Here is a 12,531-nt window from a genome sequence, read left to right as displayed (position 1 = left end):
CTCACTGTCCTGGGTCCCCTGGCAGTGCTCAGGCAAGGCAAAACAAGAGAAAAGCTCCCAAGGTCCAGAAAATTTCTCTTCTAGACTGAAAAGTTCAGAATTAACTAAGAGGAAATATATTAGCCAGTTTTACAGCCCCTTTAAACAGTGTCTTAAAGGGATTGTAGGGTAGAGAAATTGCAATTTGGCTCCCTCCATTAATGAATCATCTCCAGTCCCATCTCAGTGCCAGAGATGAACTGGGCTGGGTAGTGAATCAGAAAGCTGTAACCAGCTCTGAGAGAGTCTTTGTAATGCCTAAGTACATCATGGCCAGGAAAGAGGATTTGATCCATAAACTTTAATGGTGCATTATGTGAGTCTTATATTATTTATGGCATACTAGTAGCACTTATCTTTTTCATGGTATCTGCTTTGACCATACTTTTTTTTTTTTTTTTTTTTTTTTTTAGAATATACTTCTTGTTCCACCCCTCCCTTTTCCTTCCTTTCCCCAGAATGCTGACTCAATTCCTTTTACTCTTTCAGTCAGCTTGCAATTTTAGGCATTTCCTTGTCCAGTTTTCAGGGAAACACTCTACTTCCCTCTCATGATCACTGTGCAGAACTTCTCTGGCTGTTGAATCTCATGCTGGCTGGAGATGGAAGAGATTTCTTTGCAAGACTAGAGACTGACATAAGACCATCTGCTCTTCATGAAGTTCTGTGAACCTGTGGACTTGGATAGCAATTGTGCAGTTGTGTATGAGAAGAAAATTTGGCTCACATAGTGCAATGATGTAAAGAATGGTAAATCTAGAACTAACCAGGGGATTTGAGGGATAAATGCAGTTTTGTCACAGGTTCTCTTTCTAGATTATTATATTTCTTTTTTACAGGTTTTCACATTAAGCAAACTCCCAGATTGCATTATTAGCAAAGTTTGAGTCCTCTGGTAATGAGGATCAGACTTGAGTGCAGTTTATAATAAATTGTGAACAGAACATTGACCAAATGTAGATATATTGTATTGTTCGGGCAGATCTTATTAGATGTACATGAAGAGTCTTAATTATGAGATTAGATTGATCTTGGAAATATTTCTTCTTGGTTCAAGTAGCTCACATAGTTCATTTAATCAAATAACTGCATATGTGCAATTAAATGTGTAACATCTAAAATTTGAGGCGTTTTACTTTTTGTGATATATTTAATCTGCTCATCTGCTAAAAAATAGATCCTCACATTACTTATTCAAGGATTAAATTATATTGCTTTTTAAATTAGTAATCCCCAAAGAGCTACAGGAATTTATGAACATTATTCCATCAATGTTAAAAAACTGAGTTACCTGAAAGAAAAAGAAGTCTAATTAAATTTTTTTCCTTGTTGAATCCTGTTAAGTGCTTTCCTCATATGAGAAATTTGTGAAGTTATTGCAAAGCTGTAAGGGCAGGGATCAAAACTGCAGATATATATAAAAGTCAGCTGTGTGATAATGGTAAAGGGAGACAGAGACAGATTCTGTGCTGGTTTTAGAATCTGCCAAGGACGTGGGTGCTGTATTTTGGGCAAGAGAACTTTTTTAGCCTAATGCCATCTGGCTGGCTTTCATCTGTGCCAGTTGTTCCACATGCCAAGCTGCCTGTCCTGCCCCCACCACACTTCCTGAAGTAGAAATTAAATTAAAAACACAGTAAATTTCTAGTAGCCTGATTGGAAAAATATCCATGAAAGAATTTAGAAACCCAAGGAAGCAATCCAAGCTTCTGTGCTTCTGTCAGAGGCTTTGATCAGGAGTTTCCTCATCCATGTCCTGAAGCAATCTTTGGATACTTTTTGCCTTTCAAGCCTCACTGGCAGCAAAAGTCCTGGCTGTAGGATCTGCTTCAATTTGTTGTCCAATGTACATGATAAATACAGTTAAAACACACATAAAACCTCCACACACTCCCACCTAAGATCTTCTGTTCCGTTCTTTTAATTAGTAACTATATACCTGTATTTAGAAATACAACAATACAGGCTTTCCTCACCTCAATCTCCACAAGGTACCTGCATGGTTTGTATTTCTGGGCTGGCAGTTGTGCCATCTAGCACAACATGGATCTGTTCTGCAGTCCTCTGGAGGAGACCCACAGCTGATTTTTATCCTGGGATTTATTCCCTACTTAGAAGAACTAAGGAGTTGAGCTAAATTGAGCAACTCATCTATATATTCATTTTACAGTTAACTAAATAGCTCTGCTGATGATTTTGGAGTGGTTTTTTTCCTCATGCTCATCTGTATATATGTAATTTACCATCATTAATTCTGTCACAAGGAAAGGAGAGAGAAATTCATTAAATCATCTTGTACAGATATTTCTGTAAGGAAAAACATTACAGTAAACTTGATTTCAATAGGAACAAACTCTTCACTAAACATAAAGAGACTGACAATCAAGAATGTTTCAGGTTTTGGATGGAATTTGAATGTCTTTTGAATCATGGAGATTCTTTCAGGAAGGATTTCTGCAAAACTCATCCAGCTATCTGACTTTACCTACTTTATATGGCTTTTGCCTCTGTTTCATACCTAAAACCTTGATACTTTTCTCCTTTGGACCTCAGTGTTCTTTGTGTCAGTTTTATACCTGATATATATTTGTCTTGTGAGCACTTTGGGGAGGGGGGGTTGTCCTTCTAGAGAAGGTCAAATTTGTTTGTCATTGAACTGATTCAACAAATTCAATTGATATGGGGATCTGAAAAATCTTGGTGGTTTGATGCTTGTGCATCATCATCAATAATTTTGGTAATCTGAGGTAGGTATTTATAAATAACATTCTTCAATTGCTTCTCATATTTTGTGAATCACATTTAAATTAGTATTACCAATAACAGTGAAATTTGACAGAGTCTTTCAGATTCTGCAGTGCATTTTTAAAATCAGAATATATTTAAATGGAATTTTATTTGTAAAGAGAGGAAGTTTGATCGAAAACCTGTTGTGAAGCTACTAAATCCATGATGTATTTTTCAAAGTCATAGTGATGATTACACTGGAATTTACCACAGCTGCTTTAAATGCTGCTAATAGTAAACTAAAGAAATATTTTATTGTGAATGGTCACCAGACTTTCACTTTGTACTTGTTGCACAGCTATACCTGTTTATAGCTGTATTAGCTTCACCTGTTCAACAGGTGAGATATCTTTTATTAAAGATAACAGGACAGGAACATAAAGTGGCACAGAGGAAAGCAATTCCTTATCAGCTGATGGAGTTCAGAGTCCATTAATGCCCTTTGGCATCTCATCAGTCACATGCACACCTTAAGAATTCCATTGAGGCTGAATCACTGCTGCCTTACTTCCGCAACTTAATCTTTAAAAAAACCCCAAACAAAATCAACCAACCAAACAAACCAGTAAACAAATCAGTCATTAAGCAAATAACTTGGTCATATTTAAGGATATTTCATATTTTAATTGCATTGTGTGTACAATCAAATGAGAACATATTTTGAATTGTGAACTATTTAGTGATTTTTTACTTTACATGTTCAGTCTTTAATACTTAGCAGTGATATTTATTGTATGTATTTAAAAGATTTTTCATAAAGGCAAATATTTTTGGTACTACCTCATCAGTCAAGTTACACTCTGTTATTGATAGTACCAACCTGATGTGGAAGAATGAAAAAATATAATTTCCTGTCAGTTATTGAGGAGTCCAAAAAACAAAGAGAGGTTTTAAGGGAACATTCCTTAGTCTTATGTGTTGACACCAGTGGGATTATATGTGTTTCACTTAAAGGAACATTTTGCCTGCTGATGTTGTGCAATAGTTGGCCAAGTAACAGAACAGATTCCACTCCCTGCTACAGGGCTGTAAATAAAAAATCCCACATGGTGGTTTCTCTTTTATGGACATACAGCAGGATTGTGCTTTTGTGAAGGGGAAATACAGCTGAAAGAGCATCTGTGGAAATTCCTTCTGCCTGCAGAAAGAGCACTGCAGTTTGGTATTTGATAGCTTTCACAGAGTGCAACCTGTAGTCTCCTTTACAGCTCTCAGCACTGATACAGATGTAGGAAATAATGCTTTGCTCTTGCTTCTCACTGTATTTGTCAATAATTTGTGAGCTTTTCCATAGCAGCAAAGCCACCATTTTAAATGTCATTTGATCAAGGTTTACTAAAATGGTCTCTGTCCTTATCTACTCTTAGGGCTAAATCATTAACACCTTCTCAAATCTGATTGATTTTCCACTATTGTTGAGCCTTTTGACTCATCTCACAGAACCTTTGGCACTCACTGCCTTAACCCAGCTGAAATCTCTGTTCTGTCACTGCAGCTCCCATACATGAGAGACTTCATTGCTAAGAGCAAGCAGAACATGATTTACATTTAGGAGAAGTTTTAACAACCAGTGTAAAATTAAATAGGGATATTGTGTTGACCTGAATAAGGATGAATTAAAAAATATTATTTAAATGTTGGTATCTGAATTTCTCAGCTTGAAGACTGGGTTGCTGTAGTAGGCTACTGTGATTTGTGAAAGTTTTTTGTCTTATGGCCAATGTTACTGCATTGGTGTTATTTTGTCTAATACTTTCTGAACCATTTTGACATTGTTATGGTTGTAATTAAGACCAGATGAAAATGAAAGAAAGTGGAGGAGGTAAAAATAGATAAGAAGATGAAAATTATTGGGAGGACAAGTAAGGAAATCTCAAGAAGAAACACTTGCTAGTATCAAGAGTTACAGTAATGCCATAAAAATGGTCTTTTACCATTAACAGTCATGAGTTTGTCTTAAAGACAAACCATTTAATGAGAAGAAAAAATACCAAATGCTCTGTTATCTAATTACTTCATGTGTTTTATAATTCTGAAATTAGTAATCTTTGTGAAGGGCAGAGTAAACTAATTCTAGGTTAGAGGAAGGCTGGGAATTCAATGTGCTGATTATATTTTTTAATATTTTCTGTTTTCTTAAAACATAATAATCTTTTCATTGTTTCAGAAAGGTGAGCAATGTGTTCCCTGTTGGTATAGACAACATGCCTAAGGAAACAGAGAACAGAAGAAACTGTTGTAAAAGCTTTTCTGCCTGCTACTTTGTAAACATATTAGTTTCCAAACCTCATTTTGGTTTAATATACACTACACGCTACGGTATCGATGTGTTTAATTTATAATGAAGACCGATGCTGTTTCAGCAGAGCTATTGTTTGTTCTATTTCAGAACATGTATTAAGCTGTTCAAGGAACAGTGAAATCTCCAACTGCTACATTAGCTGGACTTGTCAAATTAATGCTTATTGAAGATTTTTCTGGGTTTCAGATATGGTCTTGAATGAAAAATGTCATTGTGCTGTCAGTCATCCAGCTAATTATCTAGAGGTCAAGCTGACCTCTTGTATATATCTACATTATCTCTTATTCTTTTACAGCATGAGGTGTAGCCCCATGAAACTGGCTAATATAAATTAGTTTGAGAAAATATGCTTACAGTCTTAATGAAAAGATAAATTGTGTCTGTTTTAAACTAGCATGGATCTGTACTGCTGCATTTCAGATTTGCCAACTCTTCCATCAAATATGATGAAAGAGATTCACTCAAGCCCTATTCAGGTTATTTTCAATTTTACCATTCTTGTAATAAAAATTCAATATTGTTATTTCTAATTACTACAGTTCAAAAACAATTTTAGCCTTTGTATTTCTAAATACTGGCAATATAGATGACATCATTTTGCAAAACAAAGAGGTACAATGTGATCCCATACTGTACTCTGTTTCTGCCAGATGAAGGAGTTAAATTCAGATATATTCAAATGCTTCTGAACATCTGAACAGAAAACACTTTAGAGATGAAGAAATATGCAGTTACCTTAATATCCTAGTTTGTGTTTCTTTAATACTGCTACAGCTTTGTATAAATTTGATCATCCCACAACCCACTTTGAAATTCTTTCAAAGCTGCTATAACTGAAAATGTGCAAACCACCTTAAGAAGCCAAGAGCACAGCACAAGATGAATAAGCAGATAATTCCTGTGCAGTTTCCATAATGATCTATGCACATGCTCTGATAACTACACATCCTCCTAGAAGATGCACTGTAGGACTCACAGATTACATGTTTTAGGCAAAAGAAACCCAGAAATTAACAGATCTCTACAGAAGGTCTGTTGGAGTCTGGCTAGATGATTGTAGTGTTTTCTTGTGGCCTTAAAGCACAGCAGCCTATCTGTAACCCTTTGTCTAGAAAACTTGCAGCTGCATAAAATGGAAAGAGCACACAAAGCATATCCTGGGGTGGATTTCTAGATAAAGGCACACCTGCAGTGGTGACTTCCTAAACCAGCTTGTGTCACTAGTCCTGGAAAGCACTCTGAGATTTCTGATAAAAGGTCCCCTCAGTCCAGAGGTTGTCAAAGTTTGTGTGATGATCTTCCTTATTTCTCAGGAGGGATCTTTCAGTAACCTAGATGTGGGAAATGCTGTTCTGTGTCAGGAGCACGGGTGTTGCTTGGCTCTCTGAAACCTGTGCAATGTCTGTTTGCCTATGGGCAAGTTCCCTTGTATTACAGTCTTTGATCATAGAGCAGGGATTCCTTTTTCTGGCCAGGATTTTGTGTGTTGATGCATATGTTTCCTTTTATTCTGTAAAACTCAAAGTGGCTTAGTCCTTCTTATTTTCAAATCCTTGTTTCTGTGTACGCAATGGTGCAGCTCCTGCTCTGCTTTGCACTGGAATTCCAGAGAGCTGGGTACCTCATTTCGTGCTCAGGAATGCAGGAGGCAGGGCTGAGTCATTCCTCTCTCAGCCTCCGGAGTGCTCATGGGCTGTAGTAACACCTTTCCTAGAACGAGCAGAGCAAGTCACACAAAGCCTGCGTGCTTTTGGGCTGCCTGTGTGCTGATCCATAGGCTGAGCAAAGCTCTAAGAAAGGAAGAGATGGACACTTAAGGTGTTATTTCCAGGGAGACCAGTGGATATGATTCAAATGTTGCCAGCTTTACTAGCAATCATATTTGGAGATCTATAAAACAGAGGTTGTTAGTGTTTGACTGTGACTGGTGGACAGCCTTTCTGTGCTGTCTTGCACATTTTTAAATTCAGCTGTACCTGAACAAGCCACTTTATATACTCTTACACGGTGTTTCACATGGGGATTTGCACCAAAATGGTTGTGCTGCTGCTGTGCTCGCTGCGCTGCTGCAAGGCCCAGTCCTCACCAGCTATTTGGCTAGTTTTGATTTGTTAGCAGTCCCTTGTTTGTCCAGTGCAGACATAACCTTGTGCATTGTACTGTTAAAGAAACAATAAAGAACATTGAGATCTGGTACCTATTTGTCAAAATGCCAGTACTTAGAATCGTAGAAAATCCTATTACACTTACAAATAAAAGCATGCTAATACTATTTTCCATGTCCTTTGGGCATAAAGTACACTGTAGTAAAGGATCTTGCAACAAAAAATCAACATACAGCTATTCTTACAGAGCTGGTTACAGATAAACGTTTCCTGCAGGAGAATTCATGTTGAATGCAGAAAGATATAAAATGAAGCTGTTAAAATTCTTGCAGTTCATTGATCTTTTGACTTTTTTATGTTCTTAACAAGCTTTCCTGAAAACCCAGCACAGAATCCCACCACTCCTTACCCAATTCACAGGAGATACTGCAAAAGGTCAGCAAAGGCAGAGACAGAAGAATGAGGTTTCCACTGAGGAGGAAATGAGAGGTACATTTAGAAAATCCCTCTGTTCCAGATTTCAGGAGCTCTTCCACCCTAGCCAAGCCCTGGTGAACTGCTCATAGCTAAGCCAAGAAGGTCATTGGAGGGCATTGTTTTGCAAACCTGCCAACAGCTTTGAGTAAATTTTAGTAGCTGTGATTTTCTCTTGGCTGAAAGTAAGTATGGCGTCCAGTTTTGTGATCCAATGTCAGGTGATGACACCTCGATTCCAGCTGAGAAGCAGAGAGCTGTTTTTCTTCTGGGAGCTGTCATTCTAGATTTGTGAAAATCTGCAGTACAATCATTCACCATCAGCAGGCTGACAAGTGCTGTTGTGATTGTTACAGAGATGTCTGAGGCTCTGAGCTGGTTGTTTTAACTCGGGTGGTTGGAGGCATCCAGGACAATTTGTCTGTGAGATGCACAGAATGATCGACAACAGATCCACATGACCACATTAATTCAGTGTTAATTATATGAAACTCATTATTATTTTAATTTGTAGAGGCCAGAGTGGTTACCTTCAGTGATTCTTGTCCTCTGACTGTGGACACAGTGGTCATGCCTGCTGACTGAGTGTGCACAGCCAAGGTGAAGGTACATAACCACGTACCTGGCACTGCCTGCTTGTTCCTGAGTTGCAGGTGCAACTTGGAGTCAGCCACAGCAGATTGGGAGAACACTGTGGAAAGGCTCTCTGGGTGCAGACTGCTGTGCACTCCACAGTTTGAGGGAGTAAAATGGGGGCTCTATTGTGTTTATTTTGTAACACAAAGGTTCAGGAAGGTCAGGCCCTCAGGAGCAGATGGCTGGAGCAGACCTCCCTCCTGGACAAGTGTTCTGCTCTGAGGGCACTTGGGGCTTTTAATTGTGCTCTGGGGTGACACAGCTCTGCTGGCTGACCTGCACAAGTCCCTTGGCTCAACACCCTTGTTCCAGAGCCTTGCTGCAGCTCCACCTGGACCTGGTGGGAAATACTTGATGCAACACCCAGGAGAGAAAGGGAACAGGAGCAAGGACACTGCTGAGCCAGATATCCTGCCCACAAAATCCTGCTCACAGCAGCTCTCGGCACCGAGCCTCCAACTCCAGAGCCAGATCCCAGGCCCCTGTTTTGCATTTTCCTTCTCTTTGCAGTGAGAATACATCAGCCTGGGTGTAACCTCTCTCCTGAGAGGCCACCAGTCCCTGCCAAGCTGCAAGACTGAGGGATGAAGGAAACAACTGACAGAGCAAAGGGCACCCACACAAGCTCATGGCAGCTCAGAAACCCAGGCTCTCCAAATGCCTGCCAAGGGGCCCCCTCCCAAAAGTACTGCTCTCCTCAGGAGACACAGCTGTACAATCTTACAATCTTCTGGTTTAATTTCAAGGTATTAGTTATTCTGGGAGACAATTCCAATTTTAATCAAAGAAGAAAAAATCAACCTAAAAAATATAAAGTCTGTGCTGATTTCTAGGGATTTTGCTTATGGAAGAAGTGTGAGGTGGAGTAGAGAAGTGACAGTGAGTATGTGAATGGTGTGAATATTTTTATATCTATGTTGTTTGCTTTTTATATTCTTCCCCTCCATATCTTCTTTTTCTTGCTGAGAAACAGGTTGGTAAAGCAGAGCTTCTATAAAACCTTTATTAAGGAATAGGTGGGAAGGAGGGATCCCACGTTTCAGGACAGATGATGAGCACTAGCAGCTCAGGATGACTGCCAGCTGAGGAATGACAGGATGCAGAGGTGGGGCACGAGCACACAACTGAGCTGAGGAGGACAAAAACAATGCGGAGGGGTAGAGAATTACGAACAGATAAAGAAAACAAAGCATGTAGGGAAAGCTCTCCAGTAATCAAGTATGACTTCAGCTAATTTCCTCTTGCACATTTCAAGTTTAAATGTATGCCTAAACCACCCTGGGTTAAAGTATAAAAATAGGAACGTTTTCTTTCAGCCCTCAGTGACTGATGTGTGCTGAGGTAGTGCAGAGCTCAGAGTAGGAGTGAAAATAAGCCAGTGGGAGGAGGTGAGCAGGTACAGGAGGAGCAGGAGAATGAGTGGTGGCACAAGTATTGTTTTCAGCCAGTCTGTACACAATTGTTTCCCGTGGGTTTGGAGAATGTGGTGCAGTTTACTCCGCACTCCAGCTTGCTCCTTTGTGTCTTATTGCCTGTGATGTTTCATAGTTTCTCCTGCCATAAGGGTTGCTCATCCCTTTCTTCTGGTTACCCGCCCCAGAAGAGCCACTGCTGCCCTGAGTACAGGCAGAGCGACAGAAGGATGTGTACAACCATGAGTTGGCTGGACAGGCATCCCATTTCCTGTGAGTGGAGGGAAGCAGGAGGCTGAGCCCAGGCTACTTCTCACCGCTGTGAGGATGCGTCGGGTCAGGACATCCTGCTGGGCTCACGCGCCGCTTCCTCCTGGGCCTTGTGCCTAATTCTGTTGCAACTGAGCCCAGACCTGGTTCGCCTCCTGTTTTGGGACTTCCCCCCCTGTGTCATGACTGGACTGGAGAACTGCAGTCATTCACCATGCTGGAAGCATCTCCAGCAGCAGCAGGGCCTACAGGGAAGGTGAGGGAGAGGCCAGGAGCGGGCAGTGGGGGGTGTCAGGCCAAGGACTCCGGCTCCGGGTTTTCGCTGCAGCTGCCTCGAGCGGGCTCCGGCTCCGATACTCCGCGCCCGGTTTTGCGCGCGGCTGCGCTGCCGTGTGGCGGCGGGGGAGGCTCCGGCTCCGTCCGGCGGGCGGGCGCGGATCCGGTGCCGGGATTTGCCCGGGGCCGGCTGGGGAAGTTGCCGAAGTTGTGCGGCGAGTGGCGGGGCCCGGCGCGTCCTTCCTGCGGCCCGGCCGGGGGCATGGAACAGCATGGCCGCGCGCCTCTCCCTGGCACAGGTAAGGGGCTGCGCGCCCGGCCCGCCCGCGGGGCCGCCGCCGCCGCCCGCTCCCGCCGCAGGCACGGCCGGACGCCGCGGGGCTGCCCGGGGGCCCGCGCTTTGTGCGGACGCCGCCGCCCCGCAGCGCTGCCCCGCCGCTGTCAGGTGGCGGCGGGGCGGGGGTGTGTCCGTGGCTGCGGGAGGGAGGAAGGGAGGGAGAACGGTGGCGAGGGGAGGCGGGCGGGCAGCCCCGCGCCGCGACCCGGCGGTGCCACGGGCGGGGAGCGGGTCCCGCCCGGCCGCAGGTGCCTCTGCCCGGGGCTGGGGAGACCCGGCCGGGGAGCGGCCCTGGGCGGGCGGGGCTGCGCCGGCGGCGGTCGCGGTCCGTCTTTTGTCTCCGTAGGACTCGGGGCGCGGGGCTGGAGCCCAGCGAGCCCCGTCCCGGGAACGCCGAGGGCGGGCGGGCTCGGGCAGCGTTCGCGGAGGGGCTGAAAGGCGATAGCGCCGGGTTAAGGTGTCCGTGCCCGGTGCCAGCCCCGCAGGCACACCCGGCATGGAGGGGTTCTGCGGGGCAGCGAGACCGTGGGCAGGTGACCCTGTGAGGGACAGACGAATTCCTTGTTTTAACAGAAGCCTGTCTCCACAGATACTGCTTGCAGTGTCGTTATACCTTGGTTTTGGTGGGCCCCGTGCAGTGGGGACACTGTTGTCACATAGTGCCCATACAGGCGCCTTAGAGTGAGGAGCTGTGCAGGTGATGGCCCCAAAACTTGGAGACTCTGCTGGCACTGTTCCGTGCTCGTCTCACCTCACCTCAATCCTTGTTGCTCGCATTTTTTGCTGGCGATGATGGAATCACTTCACACAGGTTATTCTATACCGTTAGGATCATGTCTTATTCCGTAGAGTTGCGATAGCTAAAGAACGGCCCTTTTTGATACTTTTTAATTTCATTTAGCAGTGAGATGAGAAATTCCCATTCCTACCTGACATAAGCCTGAGGTGGGCCTGTTGGTTCATCCGCCTGGCTTGGGATGCTTCAGTCTGATAGCCAGTTGTGACATTTACAGAAAGCAAAGTGGGTAAATGAGTTCAATGAATTGCTCAAGCACATGGAAGTAAACTTAAAAAGCTGGCAGCAAGGCTGCACAAGTTTGCAGTTACTTACACAGCTCACTTTTGAGAATATCACGCATTTCAAGGAAAGATGGGGTAGTTCAGTGAAAAGGTGAGGAAATACGTGGAGAAAACAAATGTGTCTTTACGAGTCTAAAGGTATAGAGTTATGAGTAGGGTACTTTCTGTGAAAGCTTGCTTTATATCAAAATAACTAAGTTAGCATTGTCTGAGTCTCTTAATAGTTTTCAAGTAAATGAAAAAGCTTTAAATGTCTGCTTACTGAAGGGAAAGAAGTTTTCACAGAGCTGCTCCGTCTCTTGATTTGGGGAGAGGAGTGGGGTGTCAGCTCTGGTGTGTTCTACAGCAAGACATTATTGCTTACAGGCTGTGTAATCCTTTCATTGTAGAATTTCTTTACTTTTTTTTAGTCACATGGATGGGGGACTAAATACAAATGTGATAATGTTGACAGAAGCAGAAAAATTGCCAGTATCCTTAAAACCATTGTGGCTGCAGCTTACAACAGTGGTTAAACTGAGGCAGATATTTCTGTGTGTTGACCATTCGTGTGGGGATTTCTTTTTTTGGCTTGTTTGTTTTTTCTTCTTGTGTTGCATAAGAATCATCTTAGGAAGTCAAGCAAGCCTGAAGATAATTCTTTTTAACGTAGATTCTAACATGTGGAATTTTTGGGTTATAAAAAGTCCTCACAAGTGTTGAAGTGTCCAGAATCTGTTGAGGAGCCTGAGGAAGTGAAAATGAGGGCACGGGGGTGGGGAGTGCAGCGGTGGCTGCACCGAGATCAGTTACGGACAGCAGCAGTGAAGTTGT

General features: G+C 43.0%; 1 protein-coding gene across 5 annotated transcripts in view; it reads left to right on the top strand.

Annotated features, from left to right (window-relative positions):
* Window positions 1-12,531, top strand: part of EPS15 (epidermal growth factor receptor pathway substrate 15) — a 68,294-nt gene that overhangs the window by 10,353 nt on the left and 45,410 nt on the right. The window contains exon 1 of one of the 5 annotated variants that reach the window (XM_059477935.1): window positions 10,225-10,281. The exons of 3 other annotated variants lie outside the window; for them this stretch is intronic. In XM_059477935.1, coding sequence (XP_059333918.1) covers window positions 10,240-10,281 — 42 coding nt within the window. In that variant the 5' untranslated portion in view covers window positions 10,225-10,239. Of the gene's footprint in view, window positions 1-10,224; window positions 10,282-10,482; window positions 10,601-12,531 lie in introns of those variants that run through there. One more of the 5 variants, XM_059477936.1, reaches the window with a different exon arrangement.

The sequence above is a fragment of the Ammospiza nelsoni genome, chromosome 9 (assembly GCF_027579445.1).
Source record: "Ammospiza nelsoni isolate bAmmNel1 chromosome 9, bAmmNel1.pri, whole genome shotgun sequence".
Lineage (NCBI taxonomy): Eukaryota > Metazoa > Chordata > Aves > Passeriformes > Passerellidae > Ammospiza > Ammospiza nelsoni.
Note: the sequence above shows the minus strand (reverse complement) of the source record. Positions and strands in the feature narration are given on the sequence as shown.